Raw genomic sequence first — 16,927 nt, forward strand, 5'->3', positions numbered from 1 at the left:
AAATGCCAAACAAAAATCTCGGCCATATTCCAACACTGTTTGAGTCCCTTTAGAGAGGAAATGAGTGGTAAATACACAAGTGATAAATACCTGTCAGTGCGTTCACTCTCGGACCCATTTCCACTCTGTGTCACTATTTGTAGCAATGTTCTGCCCAACTGCCTATGCCATTTCCTGAGCCATGATTGAATATATCACATAGGTTTCCTGTCACTTTTGTTACATTTAAAACAAGATCAGGCCTAGTGAAGAACATTTTTAGGGTAGGATACTTATAGGCACACATCATTACAGATGTGTTCTATGGGGTATTTTACATCGTGATTGACTCTAAGGTAGACTATGCACTTTGAGTGACATGACCTGTCAGTGTAGGTTTATAGATTGTGATGAATGTATTATTGTGGTCAAGGGTGTCCATAATGGGGGATGCCAGGCATGTGTGGAAAAGGAAGCATATAGAGTCTCTATACCTTTTGCTCAATTTTGATGAGCATCTTAAACTTCTCTTAAAGTAAAAAAAAATGAAGGCCATCATTTAAAAACAAAAACTAAAGCTCAGGATGGTTGAATCTACCTGAAATCACCATTGTTATACCCAGTTTGGCGTTCATATTCATATCAGATCATCTAATCATAAGAAAGACAAGATTCCCAGACTGCTAGTAAAATAAGAAGAGGGGTTTTTGAAGCCATTTGTACATTCCGTTCCTCCTTTCCCTGGCAGGGACAGAAGGAATGTTGCGAGATGGGAGAGGCCCACCCACCTGGACAGATGCGAAGCTGCACTTCCCCCTTGGCTGCTTCTGGGCACCTGTCCTACAGCACAGTGCTGGTTTTCTGTGTAACACCTTCCTGGAGCCACCCGGGGCTCTCCTTGCACAATGGCAAGGAATGGAAGTTTAACCTTTCTTGACCTCCCTTTTCCTCATTAGAATACCTTCTATTTCGCCATGCTTAACTGTGAGACAGGCTTTCCGGCCGTAGATTAACTGCAACTTGTCTCCAGTACAACTCCTCACTGTGGTGTTTATTGTTTCTGGGGACACTCGTATAAAATAGCCATAACGCTAAATTTTGGGGATTTCTTTCTCTCTTCTGCCTCCCCCTTCTCAAATTGGCTGTCCTCCAGGTAACAGTTATTCCTATTCAGTGCAGATCAACTCCCCATTACATGATTAGGTACCATCCAACCTGCCACAGCTCTGGGCTTGTGTTGATTGAAAGCTTTCATCCTTTGTGAGGAATCGCTTTGAATCTTAGCAGCCACCTTAAGGTAAAAGTCTCACAAACAAGCCTGTTACCCTGTAAGCCTAGTGAATTTTATCTGATGCAAGCATTTTGTATTGTACTCTGTGAAGAAGAAAAATCAGCCACCTTGACTGAAAGTTCAAAATTGCCTGCATTTATGTATTTATGCCTCAGGATTTCAAAAAAAAATGAGCATAATCAAATTCCTGCTGGGAAGAAGCATGTCAAAAAAGATTAATTAGAAGGAAAGTAGAAATGGTGTGTCTGTCTTTGTGCTAAACAATCATAGAAAAACAAAACTCCTTAAATGAAATGAGAAAAAATGCCTTTTACAGTTTGGGTAGTGAATTTTGTTAAGTTCATAAAGAGAGTTCATCTGAGTGTTTAAGTCATGTTTACTAAAAAGTGTCTTGGAGTTTCATAAGCAGAAACATAGAATAGGGAAATACGTCAGGGTGTTACTGACAGCAGAGTCAAAGACCCCCTTAAAAGAGCTATATATGGCTGTTCCTCTCTGCCAGGAAAGATGAATTGCCATGGCAACACTACTATGAAATAATAGGTCAAGTTTTATCCTTCTGCCTCAGGCTGAATTTATTAGGCTTTACTTAGAAGTAGATGCCATTGTAAAATGAAGGTTTGAGTATTTCACAGCTAAACATTATAGCAAGTTAAATCTGATCAATAAGATCTCTCATACTAGGATAGATGAACACTTAGCTTGATTAAATGAGTGCTTAGAGGCTAGCTTATTACCGTTCTTTTCTGAAACATGGGCTCCTTCTCATCGATGTGTGTGTAACAAAGTGTGTGTAAATGGATTCACGCTGATTGTTTGAACAAGGTCGGCAGGGGAAAGTGGTTTGTAAATTTTATTTTAATGGATGACTAACTGTGATAAAGAAAAAGTTCTTATATCACTCCCAACAAAAGTATGCAGCAAGAAAACATAAATTTTTTAAGACTCCTATTTTTTTTTTTTTTTTGCTCTTCTCATAAGACTAAATCGAATGCTGCTTCGTGCCTATTTGTAGGAATGAAAAATTAAATACATGTTGGGGAAAGTAACATATTATAAAGTAAGATGTCTAATCATTATTTTGCTTTTTAAGGGAGCTGTGTCTCCTTGTATGGTATGACATTAACTGTCTATTTTTAAACAGTATCTCCAACATTTAGGATTAAAATTCTAACGTGAGGAAACACATAAATCTTGTCACAAACAACAGTGTTCCATTCTCTAATGGGAGCTAATTACGAGAATAGGTAGGTAGGTAGACAATCCAATGTTTAAAAGACCAGTATATATCAAATCGTCTCTTTAAATGGTTGATTTTACTTAAGTAGAATATGGTAGTATATTTCAGCATTTTATCTTTCCTGATGGCACAGGGAGACAGTGCTTAGATCTCTCTGTAGGGCTACCTTTAATTTTCCTTATTTTTTTTTCTGCAGTAACTTAATAAAGGTTGTGCAGATAGCTGTGAAATTTCTATTGCTTTTGCTCTGCTCATGAAGATGGGAAATTGGGATCAGTGACCACATTCATTCCCCAGTGCAGCTTATTGAAGTGTCACAAACTGATTGGGCTAAACAACCAGCATTTATTGTCCCACACTCCTGGAGGCTGTGAATCTGACTTTGTAGTGCAGGCAGGGCCCTGCTTTCTGCAGTCTAGGAGAGGCCATCTTCCCTGCCTGTCCTCTAGTCTCTAGAGAGTGCCTGCAATTCTTGACATAGCCTCTCTTGCAGATGCATTGTTCCAATCCTATTCTATGCCTTTATGGTTTTCTTATTTATGTATATTGTGTTGTGACTCTGTTTTTGCTTGAATACCTTTTTCTTTTTTTAACTATATGTGTGTGGGGGTCTGGGGGAGTGATATGTGCATGTAGATGCAGGTGCCTACAGAGGCCAGAGGTATCATATCCCCCTGGAACTGGAGTTCTAGGTATTTCCAAGCTTTTTGACATGGGTGTGAGGAATTGAATTTGGGTCCTCTACAAGAGCGGTATATCTTCTTAACCAATGAGCCATCTCTCCAGCCCCTGTGTCTTCTCATTTCATGAAGACTCTCTCTTCACAGGCGTAGAAGGCACCTACGCTTGTATGATCTCACTTACGTTAGGTTGCATTTGCAAAGACCATTTCTTTAATGAACTCATATTTGCAGGGCCTGGATGAAATCTTTAAGATAACCAGTCCATAGCAATCACTGAGCTAAAGGACTCCATCTGTCAGTAGACTGTCTCTATCACAATTTTAAATCACTATGATGCCTGGTTCTTTGCAAATATTTTTTCCCAATTTTGAGTATTTCTTATTTTTGGAACAATGGTATTCTGCTTAATAAGGTTCTTTTAATGGATAAAACTTTGCAACATTCCAAATCTACCTAGAGTGGGTATATGTAACATATCTTTACCTTCCTGGCTATTAATAAATGCTTAATTGAGATTTATTGGGGGATGGATTGATAGTAATATCAAACTATACTGAAATAATTCAATCTTTCTTGTTTATTCCAAACAATTCCTTGAGGTAAAAGTGTAGTTACATATTAGTTAAAAGATCACCCCCTGCTTGACTAACACAAATGCTAAATGACTAGATCCTTATTCCACTTTCTTTGTGTCCATTTGGACACTCACTGGTGAAAGTAGGTTTTATGTCTTGGGTTAGAGTGTTTCTACCCAGTCCTCATTTCTGATGATTTCCCATGGACTTCATTTATTTTAATCAAATTACTTTTGCCATTCAGTTAATATGAATGCACTTTGATTTGGTTTCTCCACCTATAAAATATACCTGCTTTATCTCATGTCATTATGTTCTGTTCTTCAATCTAATTGTGTGAGTGTGTGTGTGTGTGTGTGTGTGTGTGTGTGTGTGTGTGTATAGACATTCAATAAATGCATTTTGATTGTGATTATCTTGTGTTACATTTCTTTGCTGATAGGTCATTCCATTTTCCCTTTAATTTGATGTGGAAATAAGTAGGGGAAGAAGAAATAAATTGTAGTGTAACCCATACTTTGCAAATGAAAGCTATTTCCGCAGTCTTAAAACTGTGCATTATCTCTGCTTGACTTCAGAATGCTTTGAAAGTGCTGTATATGCAGTTAAGAGAAAGTTCCATTGGAGAAAATCACTGAAGGCAAAAAACAAAGAAAGAAATGGTACAGTTCACATTGAAAGAGTTCTTAGCTACTTTTTATCAAGCTGCTAATATTTTCCATTTTGCAGGTCTGGTCTTGACAGATAGTCAAGCATTTGCTATCAAAACCACCATTACACCAAAAATGACTCCAGGAAACAATATTTGTATAGCAATATATTTGAACTAACTAAAGAGATTTTTTTTCTATAAAGAGAAGAAAAACAGTCTTGCTTGTAGAAGAAACATTTCTCATCTTGTAATCACATTCCCATCCATTATTTTCTCTATGAGGGATTCCCATGACATTTATAGGAAACCAACAGATATTCCCAGCTGTTAGTAAACCAAGCAGAAGAACAGCACTAAGATGTCTGAGCACAGTGAGGACAGACGCCATTTTCCCAGCTATCTTCTGGGCTGTTCATGTTTAATTACAGTACTGGCACTTGACATTATAAAATGTTCCTTTATTTTAAATATAACCTTTTATCATCATTAGTAAATGTCAAATGTAACGAAGTGTTTTGCTGACTTCCCAGTAGAATGGTAAGAAAATGGTATTACGTTTGCAATCCTGAAATTCTTTTCAATATCAAAGCCAGTACGGAGGCAGCTTGGTGTGAGATTATTAGACGAGGTTTAATGTTCATATTGTCCTCACATTGGGAGAAATTTTCCTGTGTGTGCTTCTTACTACATTTGCCTTCTTTGGTACAATTTCTTGTTCTGTCTGATTGCTTTAGTGACAAATACTTCCAATTGGATTGTGTTTCCTGTTTCAGTCAGAATGATGTTGGAGATTTGGCCCCATGCTGTGTCTTAACTTCCATCCAAAATCTTCTTCTGCCTTCTTTTTTTCTTTAAAGTTATTTCTCTGTCTTTCCCTCCTCCAAATTTTGATATGTAATGGTTACTCAACCCTGTGGTTTCCAGCAGCTTCCTGTAACATTTCAATTATAGTATAATGGAATCATGGTTTTTTTGCTCTCTCAACAATTAAAAATTGCCACGATGTGAAACTGATGTATTATAGTGTCTTTACCATCACAATAAAATTAACATCCTGTAAGAAGGGGACACTATCACCAGGAAAGGTCAGAAAGAAAAAGCCACAGTTTTTCAACATATTTATCAGCAGGCTCTGTTGAAAACACACTTGACAGAGGTCTGGGTCACCTTTCTCAGTGTCTCCAGTGTGTTTTCAAGTTTCCTCTATGACAAAATGAGAGAAAAGCTGTGTGTTGTGCAGAGAAGAGAGCCAGCATGGCATCGTCAGCCTGCACCAAAAAAAAAAAAAGAAAAGAAAAGAAAAAAGAAAAGAAAAGAAAGCTGTTTGAAGCTGCTTGAAGGGAGGAGGAGTACGCTGCATCCATGTATATGTTCTGAACAGTATGAAGTCAGGAAGAAGATGGGGAAGGTTTTAAATAATCTAATCTGACTAGAAAAAGGGGTTCTGCCCCCCAGAGAGACAAAACATCTTACCATGTCTTTGACTATCCCTTGCTCTTTTGAACACGTTCATCGGGACTTTGGCTCTGGCATTTTTTGTGTGTCTTCTTCTTGGTTTTATGGTTATATATACTGTTGACTAAATGAAGTGCATGATTTTCTGAGAACACACAAAAAGGCTCAACATTAGCTTCTTTCTGCCCAGTCAGTTTCTGTATTTGTTCCAATTATATGCAATTGATATCCTAGGCACCTACATTTTCATAATATTTATAAAACATTAAGCAAAGCACAAGAAAATATTGAAATAATTGCCAAGAAACCCTCATTATATTAGAAAGTAACTGGGAAGATTTTATTTCTATTATTATGGTTAGAATATGACTTCTCACTAATTAGCCATTTACATTGGAATATACATTTTTTCCTAATGATTTTAATACTACTTTACCTATTACAGATATTAATTGTTGCTTTCTCTGGCACAATATAAACATGCTTCTATTATACTTTCCTTTTCTGTTGTTTTCTAAAAGGGTTCTCAAAGCTTCCTCACAAGCTTTCCTTAATTGCTGTGCATTTGAACATTCTGATCTGTTTCATCCAAACTTGAATCCTTATTTTCTCTAATCAGAGCTTTAATCAGGCCAGTCCTGCCTTCTCCAGAGAAGCATGTGTTCTCGTTGGCTTTGTGGAGTCACACTCTTGGCTAAGTTGGTTCTAGGCCACTTAGTCTCATTGACTGAGCCCAGCCTCCTCTGATCACCCTCCTTTGAACCTGGAGTTGCTGAAGAACATGCCACACAAACTACTAAAGAGCTGTGCACAATCTTATGTTCCTCTCTGCTGCATTGCTGAATGTTAGGATCCAACTAGGAAGATGTCTATGGGTGGAATTCAAAATCCAACATGGGCTCCATGAGATCTCAATGTCCTTTTGATGGTATGGAAAACTGTTTTTGCATCACCCAACAAGTGAGCTCTCTCTCTCCAAGGCCTACTAGGTCTTAGAGGGATATGGGGTGCACTCTGATTATAAGAGGCATCTTAGGGATAAGTGAGGAAGACGGTCCACACTAAGTTAGAAAGAAGGCAATTTTTGTTCAAAACACCAAGTTCCTAAAGAGTTTATGAAAAGAGAAGCAGCTAAGCACAGTCTCCAAAAAGGTGGAAAAGAGGAAAACCAATTAGAAATGATGCTTCCAATCCTGAAAGAACAGAGGAGGAGCCATAGGGTGAACTGAGGAACCAGTTCTTCCTGTATAGTGTCTGTGATGGGTAGCAGAGCCCTTTAGATGACTTGCAGATCTCAGAATCCTGATATCACAGCCACATGCCATGACTTGACTTGTGCAGACATTACTTCCTCCATTTGTAAGTTGACATCTGTCTACGATCTTAAGTTAGCCCTGGCATCTTAGGAATGAAACCTTCCCCTTGTCATTTATTAGCCCGTTTTTATCCTGTGCTGTATGAGCTCTGGATCCCCAGTGCACTTGCTTAGCTTTAAAAGGGTTCAGTTTACAAAGGATTAGATACTCGTCTATGACCCCTAGCCATAAAATAGAGGGGCAAGAACTTAAGCTCACATTTGCTCATCCAACTCAGACTTGAAAGAAGGTGTTTTATTGTCATCTCACAGTTGATTAAGCTGACACTGAACTGTAACCTCCTTAAAAGTAGGAACATGTTCCTTTTGTTCCCATCCCAGCTGGGATTCACGGACAAACAATTTATAAAGGCATAGTGTTGTGGCCGAGGTATCCCTCTAGCTTTAAAGTATGTCAAGAGCCACCAATTTCAGACGGGTGTAAGTTTTTCCTTTCTATAGATTTATGCTGGTTGGTGGGGAATAAGCGTTGGTCTTCATTCATAGAAAAAAGAGGGAAGTGAAGACGGAAAGAAGAGAGGGAGGGAGGGAGGGAGAGAAGAGAGAAGGAGAGAAGGAGGGAGGGAGGATGGGAGGGATGAACTTCTCAGAGTACTGCAGAGCTGACTTGTGAGTATCAATAGAAAAAACAGAACTAAAAGAAAATCAGCTGTGCGTTATACACACACAGTTTTAGATGAGGTTGTGACTTCTCTGGAAATAATTAATCGCTCCGCCCAAGTCTTTTGCCTCCTTTATGAGATGGTGTCACTGTTTTGTTTCTTAGGACACAGCAGGCCAGGAAAGATACAGGACCATCACCACAGCCTATTATCGAGGGGCCATGGGCTTCATTTTAATGTATGACATCACAAATGAAGAATCCTTCAACGCTGTTCAAGATTGGTAAGTTGCTGCCATTATAAATGGTGATAGTTTTCCATTTGACAATCTATTCCTCTCACAGCAGCGGTTATGGGGCAATGTCCTATGTATGTTTATTATGAACTACAATCCCACTTGTGCCCTGAGCCAAAGAAAAGTTGGTCATGCTCACAACCATTGTCAGAAGATTGGCGAGAAGTCATTTTAGTGACTTTTCTTCATTTTTGTTTACTTCAGGGCTTTCCATCCCATGAGTCTTCCTTCTACAGAACTGAAGGTGTTGCTAAAATGTAAATAATGATTTGGAAGTTTATTGATCTAATGTAGGGATCTAGAAACTAAGGCTAGTGGGCCTTGGCCCACAACTTGTTCTTTAAATAAAGCTTTATTGGAGCACAGACAGGCTCATTTGTTTATTCTTTGTGGTGCATTCACACCACAAAAGCCAAGGTAAGTAGCTGCAGCAGGACCCGTGTGGCCCGCAGAGCCTGAAACATTTCTCTCTGGACATTTGGAGGAAGCCTTTGCTTATTCCTTCTCTAGCAGTTTTGTTAAATAGATTATTCAAACTAGAGCATTTGAAAGGACTTAGGACTAAAGCAGAATCACACCCGGACCCTTTCTGACTCATAGCTCTATCAGACTCTGTGAAAATACTTGTATCCATAGTGAGTGTGATGTGCAGTAGGGGACTTTCTGTTGTGAGCTCCTTTTCCTACCTTCGCAGAATAGTAAGAGCACGGTCGTGAATTCCAGCCCAGGGCTAAGAAGAACAGGAAATTTGTGGAAAGTTCCAGAATGGAGCTCCTAGTATCCAGGGATGGCTGAGCAAATACAACATTTAAATGCTAAATAGTCACAATCCATCTCCTATAAGAAGCATCAGATGAGCACTATATTGCAAAACAAACAGGATTTGTTTTTTATTTTCTATACTAGTATTACCCACTGATTTTATATGTGTACCAGAATCTGATGTTGTTAGAGACTTGAATTTGCTCTAGGTTGTTTCTTGAATATGATTATTGTTGTTCTGGGAAAGCATCTACATCTGTCACATACATTTTCACACACACACATGCATACCCACATATGCATAACATGCGCACACATATACATGTACACATACATATACATACACACATGCACATCTACACATACAGATATACATATATACATATACTCACCCATATCCATGTAAATGTATACATACACATATGCATATACACACATTTATATACACACACATGTAGGCACACACACATGTACATACTTCATGTGCATGAAGGTATACCATTGATAACAGTAACTCAAAAGAGAAAGAGATATAAATTGTCAAAAGTCAACTTTAGGAAGTATATGAAAAGCAATTATCTTCCACTGAGAGACGTAGAAGGCTTGTATAACCTCTCTATAGTGCATTGACTACTGTAAAAAGGAAACTCCCAAGTTAAGCCATAACTCCAAGGTAGGCCCAATTAAATACCAGCAAGTCTGTCACAAATGGAATGGGCTAGACAGTCTAGAGACAGACACATCTGAATGTAGATTTAGTTTCTGATAAAAACAGACTCGAGGACCATTCAGTTATCAGTTGTATGATATCTGGCTAGTTGCCATTCACAGCTGTAATTCATATATCGCCTGCAAAACAGCAATTTCAATATTGCTAGAAATGCTGAGACCTGTGTGAGGATGTAGAAAGTGTTCACACTCAAGTTCTGTTGCTGTTTGTACATACTTCCTCTGGCCCGATTTTTTCAATATGAGTTATTTCACCATTGGAACATACCGTGTTACACTGGGCTCATTAAAAAGAAATACCAGTGACACCAGGAGCCGCACAGTCAACATTGCTGACTCTTCTATCGAGATGATACAGGAATGACTGACAGCTGCCTCTGTGTTAAGTCAGTTGGACTTCACCACACTAATGCTTATCCTTCCTTGTGTGCCAACAAACCCATCGTATCTCAGTCTGCCTCCGCCTCAAATTCTCTAGCCAACCCTGGTGCCCCACCCCCATCCTTCTGAGGCTCTATTCCCTGTTTTCTGAAAGACACATTTTCCAAATTATTCTTCTCTCTCTGACCCCTCTTCCTACTTCTCCCAGGCACCAGTGACACTTTCCTGTGTCCCATCCTTAGTCATTCAATTCACGTCCCTAGATTCATTTATCACTTAGATCAGATGGCTCCCAAACTTAGACGTCTGCCCTTGGTTTGTAAACTGCTATTGCATTTCTAGGTACTCAAAATGTTTATCCCACCTGGATCCTCTTCTAGTACCTTGAAGTCATTCACCTTCACCTGAGACTGCTCACCTTCCTGACATAATTGCTGCTTGATGGAATAGAATGCATCATTCAGGGTTGACCATGAATCCAGCTCTGACTTTCACTATCTGGATCTGGGCCAGCTCATGCATATTCTTTTATTTAACATGGGAATCCTTTGACACACCTCCTGCCTTTCTCTTCCTTCTTTGGCCATCCTCACCTAGTTTCTTATTGTTGTATTTTGCTCCTACACTCATTGGAATCTTCAGATTTTCTTGCTCTTCAGATTCTTCTTTCTCGATCCATCCTACCCCTTGGCTGCTTGTACATTCTTCCAAAGCACGTGGTCTTGAAGTTTCTGGAAGACCCCTGTCCCAAGGCTACGGCTCACCATTGCCTCCTGAGTTGGAACTTTCCCAGCCTGGCTTGCAGACACGCCCCCTCATGATGCTACTGTAACTCTGTAACATCGTTTCTCTGTATTCTAGAGGAAAGCTGAAGCCACTCTTTCCGGAACCTCACCCAAACATTCCAAACTTTCAGCATTTTTCTTCCATGCCTCTTTTGGATTTGCATGTATTTTTCGATAGCTCCCTGTTCCATTTATCTTCAGGCAGCTAGATTTCTCCAAAACTGAAGAATAAAAAAGTCCATCCTGGAAAGCCTCTACTATTTACTCATTTTCTTACACCCACAGTTACATAGCTAGTCATTTATTGGAAACGTAAATTTTTTTTAGTATTCATTCAGCCAGCAGTTACTGGGTGTCTATCCTGATAGCTGAAGCCCAGACATGCCTGTGCCAACATATGTTATCTTAGTGGATCTGCCATAACCCGGATATATGACTCAGGTCTAACATCTTGGTCTTTTGATTATTACAGCACAAGACCCAGTTATTCTGATTTTCTAAATACCTCTCACATACATTCCTCTCCTTTCTCTCTATTGTCATTGTCTTAATTCAAACTATCATTTAAGGACTTTCTATCTTGTCTCCATCTCTCTTCTTTTAAAATACTTTCAGTAATTCCTCATGCCCTGTGGTAATGATTATGGAAGCACAAGTAAATCACTACCAAGCTTTGACAGGTATCAACCCAGGCTCCACTCTGGACCCACTAAACCAAATCTCCCATGAGATATGTGAGCATAGCTGTCTCCAAATTTCCACAAGTGACTCTGAAGTCCATTTCTCACCAGGACCATTGGTTTGCAATGAAATCCAAGGTCAACCATTGGCATCATCTCCAAAGCTCTTCTCCGTGTTTTCTGTGCTTCCCCCAGACAAATCTTTCCTCAGTTTACCAAAGTTTGATCCTTCTGCTACATCTGCTCCTCTACCTAGAATATCTTCTCTGGTGACAGTCTGAGATTTTAAGTACCTTCCCCGCCAAGCCCAAATGCCAGCTCTTCTCCACAGCTTTACAATACATCTCTACCCTCTTCCTACCCCATCTCTGCTCATAGTGGGCAATGTTACCCTCACCCTCATCTCTGCAGCTGTTATATTTGCACTTTACACAGAATACACAAATCATCTACAAGACTGTTGTCATCTGAGTACATTTTGCCTCATATATCAGGTTGTGAGTTTGTTGATTTTCCCCGGTACTGAATACAGTATAATGCAATATGTTTTCTTATATTTTTCTAACATGTAAATTGTGGCAAAATGCATATGCCCAAAGTTTATCACTTTAATTATTCTACAGTGAACAGTTCAGCTGCATTATATGTATTCATTTTGCTGTGCAGCTGTTCCTGCCCTCAGTCTCCAAAACTCAACTTACAGAGCTAATACTTATCTACCCGTACTATTGGCTCTTAAAAAAAAACACCATTCATGCCTTAAACTTATGAGTAAGGAAAATAACAATTCGGGGTGACGCCTGAGTCCTCACTGCTAATGTGAGAAGAATTTTTGAGCGGGTAAAGGTTACCCCCTAAGGTAACCCGCCTACTTTGCGGGATGCCTGGGTGAGGTAGTCTGCCCAACCCCCTCTCTGCTAAAGAAAGCCAGAAAGATAACAAGTTGTCTGCATAGTTATCCCAAGACTGCATCCTGTGTACAGGTCAGGGGTTATCTTGCAAGTTAACCGTGTTTATCCCATGCATGGTCGAAACCCATCTTCTCCGCTGGCTGGACTCCACGATTTAAAAAAAACAAAAAAAAAAAAAAAAAAAAAAACAACAACAACAACAACAACAACAAAAACCGTGTTTATCCCATGCATGGTCGAAACCCATCTTCTCCGCTGGCTGGACTCGATGATTTAAAACAACAACAACAACAACAACAACAACAACAACAAAAACACCATTCTACTTCCCAACATTGTAATTGTGACTTTAAATTTTCTGGTAAAATGTTATTGATGATTTATTAAGGCATTCTCTTTAATTTTGCCAGATTGCCCAGTTCTATAAAATTAACACAAAGCAAACTTCACTCTGAGAGCAAATATAAAATTGCCTAGTGTTTATAAAGTTTCAAAAATGACATCACAAACTAAACACAGATGATGGACACAACAAAGTTAATAAAACAGAAAAAAATAGTGTTCTTCAGAATCAGGAGAGGATATTTGTTCAAATTCACCCTAGAGACCAGGAGGAAGGGCTTGTGTGCTAATGGTTCATTGGCGTCGGGGAAGTAGAATTCATCAGGAGATGGCTGTTCAGTCACACCACAAGAGCAGAGATTTTTGGTGAAAATATGTATAATACAGTCAAAAACATAGACAAATTTGCTCAAACCTGCTGTTTGCTAAGCTGTAGAGGCAAAAGCAACAATATAGTGGCACTTGTATTAGGGGAACTGAGGCGACCAGTTTTTAAAGAAAGTATTCTACTTCTATTCTTCCACTGAAATCTTAGTTAAGAAATAATAATAAGATATAAAGATAATAATAAGATATAAAAAATAAGAAATTAAAAAGTGATGTGTTAAATAAAGAGGTCTCCAGTAGATTAAATAGTTACAGGAAAATAAGGTCCTCATTAAAACCGCTCATCACCCTTGGGAGAGTTTTTCAGAAGACTTGTGTCCAGAGCATACCCTGGGTCTCAGGTGAGTCTTGTCCCCAAAAACATAGACTGTAGATGAGCTCCCCAGATTCTTATGGAAGTCTAGCGCTGTGACTCACAGCACCTACATACATCACTGTGCATTTTAATTTGACTTAGAAATCTATCGCATCTGTGACTTTACATGTTTCTGTTCAAAGTGTGACATGGACCACAGGCTGCAGTATTTCTTCTTAGAGAATGTCTTTGGCTTGTAACTCCCACCCTCCTCTTATTTATTTACATTCCTCATTTTATGACACAGTGAAGAACTATAAATATAAAGGGTTCTTTTTCAGGCAGGAAATCTGGAGAGCAGATTGATTTTTCAGCACAAGACTGGGGATAAAAGTCTGACACCATCCTCCCACCAGTTTTAAATAATTCTTTCTCTGACATTCGGGTACTCTGCAGATGGACTAGAACCAGAACAGAATGTCACCTTCAAACATCCTCTTCCTCTGCAGTTTTCTCTTTCCTTCACCTTCCAAACATATCTAGCAATCAATCTTAAGGTGATCATGTGTTAATATAAAAATATTTTAACATACAATAACAACTAAGATCCAGTGAGCAGCTGCTATGATTTTTCTTAGAACTACTCAATCTTCTTGAATGCTCTTTTCAACTTTTAAATCATTTCTGCCACAGCCTAGAAGGGACGGGGGCGGGACTTAGGCAAGATGTCTGATCTTCAACTTTCACCACAGCCCCATGTCGGACCTAAAGCTGCTTATTTTTTCTCCATGAACAGCAGCAATTTTATTGTTGATCTGACACATCTGTAAACATTTTCCTTGTGGATATAACCCAACTTAAACTCAAGCTGTACTTAGAAGATAAATGGCTGCCTCCTCAATTCACGGCTTTTTTCAGATCAAACAGCAACAAAATCCAAATAACCTTTTTCTCCATTGTGTTTTGTATGTTAATTAACACCTGCTAAAACCTGGGCGTTTCATCTTAATTTCTCATTTTCTCAGATCCAGCCCTTCAAAAGATTGCATGTTATTATATCTTAGATGGAATTTTGAAATAGTCTTTTCTCTTTGCTCTTAATTATTCCATACAAGGTTACTATGAATGTTGAAATAACAAATTATCACTGAATTGTCTCATAACAGTACTAGCATGGTGGAATCCTTAATTCCACAATTATAGCATTTTGCCAAATGACTACAAACCTTACCTTGTGTGTGTTTCCACCAAAAAGTCATTTTACTTAACATATATATTGTTGTTGTACTGACATTAAACTCATGACCAATGTGCTGTCTATGACTCATGCCTGGAAGAACCTTATCTAACACACTCATTTTCTCTGTAAGACACATCACAGCCTTGTGGTATTCAGAAACCCCAGGCAGTATTTTAGCAATATGCCTGAGAACCACTTTAGATAGTAAAGTCACACAAACAAACACACACAAAAATCACACAGAAAAGTAATAATTATGGCAACAAAATAATGTGGAAAGCGTTCATGTTTATACTATGAGAGCTGAAATAAGAAAACATAATGTGGTCCTACTCACTGTCAGCCACAATGTTGGGCAACAGATGACTCAGAGCAGCTGGCCACCATCTCAAAGCCATAAGTAATGACAACCAACAGGATTTTCATAACCTTCATACTTCCCACCATTCTACTAGCTTGCTAGGACTGCTGTAACAGAGTGCCACAAGCTGAGTGGTTTAAACAGAAAAATAAATGTGTTATATATCTTTTATATGTTTCTTGGGTGCCATTTGTAATCAGAAATTTCTCTCCCGCCTCCCAGTTCCCAAATAGCCACTCAGAGACTTAATATTAATTATAAATATTTGGCCGATGGCTCAGGCTTATTACTAACTAGCTCTTACAACTTAAATTAACCCATTTTTTATTAATCTATGCATTGCCACATGGTCGTGGTGTTACCATTCTGCTGGCATCTTGCTCCTTGGGCAGTTGGATGCTGTCTCCTCAGCTCCGCCCTTCTTTCTCCCTATATTCAGTTTGGCTTTCCCACCTAGCTATATTCTGCCTTTTTATAGGCCAAAGCAGCTTTATTCATCAACCAATAAAAGCAACACATGTTCACTGTGTTCAGAAGGACATCCCACATCATGTTTATGTGAATTTTTGGTTGTCAAATGGGTGGCTCTTTTTGGAGAGGTTGTGGAAATGTGAAGAGGTGAGACCTTGCTCCAAGAACTGGGTCACTGGGAACTGGTACTTGGAGTTAGCTTGTCTTTTGCTGCTTCCTGTCTCATTTTATGCCTCCTGGTTAGATGTGAGTGAATTGCCCTCCTCTAGCCCACGTTCCTGACTCCATGATGTTCTATCCAGGCATACAGGGCCAAACAACTGTGTACTGACAACCGAGTTAAATCACTCTGGTTTTTCTCCTCTCAGCAGTTATGAGTGCTCTCTCTCTCTCTTTCTCCCCATCTGTCTCTCTATCAATCTGCTATTTCCAAGGTCATAGTCATATTGGATTGGGGCCCACCCTAATGACATCATGTTAATTTGATCATTCTATTTCTAAATTAAATTAAAGACTATTTCTAAATTAAGCTACATTTACAGGTATTGGGGGTATAATTTGTCCATCATTTTTAGAGGCTCAATAAAGAAAAAATTCAACTCGGCACACTGCTGTCCCCTGACTATATCATCCTCTTTTCCTGTCTGGGTTCATGAAACAATCTAACTTGACTCCTTGCTTCTACTACTACAGTCTCCAGAATGTTCCAGAACAGCGACTGCAGAGAGACTTTCAAAACATAAATTAAATAAGGTCATCCCTCTGATCCAGTCTTCATACCCTCTCCTCTCTCCTATATTAAAGCCAACGTCTTTATCACAGCCACAAGTCTCCATGCACTTTACCCACGCTTCCTCCAACCTTGCCACCGGCACTCTCCTTATCTGTATGCCTGTCTATCCATACTAACTTTTTATTTTTGCTCTTGCCAGAATAGAAAGGCATGTCTCTGTCTCAAAGCATTTATATCTGCTATGCCACAACCCAGAAGTCTCTTTCCCAAATAGCAGTACGAACCCTGTCACCTCACTTATGCTTACTGTGCTGTCTCCTCAGGAAGGTCTTTCTCTCGTCACACACAGTTTCATATTGTGACCTTCTGTAGCACACCCACCCCATCTCTCTTCTTATTTCTCCCATAGAATTAATCATCTTCCATAACATTTATAATGAACTTGCTTGCCATGTTTATTAACTGTATCCCCACGGTGCATGAAAGTTTCATGGGACAAGAATCTTCATCTCTCTTACCCAGAATTACATTCTCTGTATTTATAGAGTTCCCAGAACATGCAAGATGTTTGAGAAATGTTGGTTAAGTGAATGGATACATGAATGACAGAAGGAGAAAGTGTAAGTCTTTATCTTCACCAGTTTAAGTCTCCATCGTATAGCGCAGATGCAGAAACATGAATGGGGTGTTTTCTACACACAGT

The 16,927-nt window shown here is 39.1% G+C and overlaps 1 protein-coding gene and 1 non-coding gene across 2 annotated transcripts in view; both read left to right on the forward strand.

Annotated features, from left to right (window-relative positions):
• Positions 1 to 16,927, forward strand: part of LOC131922040 (ras-related protein Rab-3C-like) — a 122,972-nt gene that overhangs the window by 88,445 nt on the left and 17,600 nt on the right. The window contains exon 2 of the mRNA XM_059276763.1: positions 8,017 to 8,135. Within this exon, the coding sequence (XP_059132746.1) occupies positions 8,017 to 8,135 (119 nt within the window). The remainder of the gene's footprint in view (positions 1 to 8,016; positions 8,136 to 16,927) is intronic.
• On the forward strand, positions 12,239 to 12,389 carry LOC131922069 (U12 minor spliceosomal RNA). The gene has a single exon (XR_009382186.1). It is a non-coding gene; the product is annotated as a U12 minor spliceosomal RNA (small nuclear RNA).

This window comes from Peromyscus eremicus, chromosome 11 (assembly GCF_949786415.1).
Source record: "Peromyscus eremicus chromosome 11, PerEre_H2_v1, whole genome shotgun sequence".
Taxonomy (NCBI): Eukaryota; Metazoa; Chordata; class Mammalia; order Rodentia; family Cricetidae; genus Peromyscus; species Peromyscus eremicus.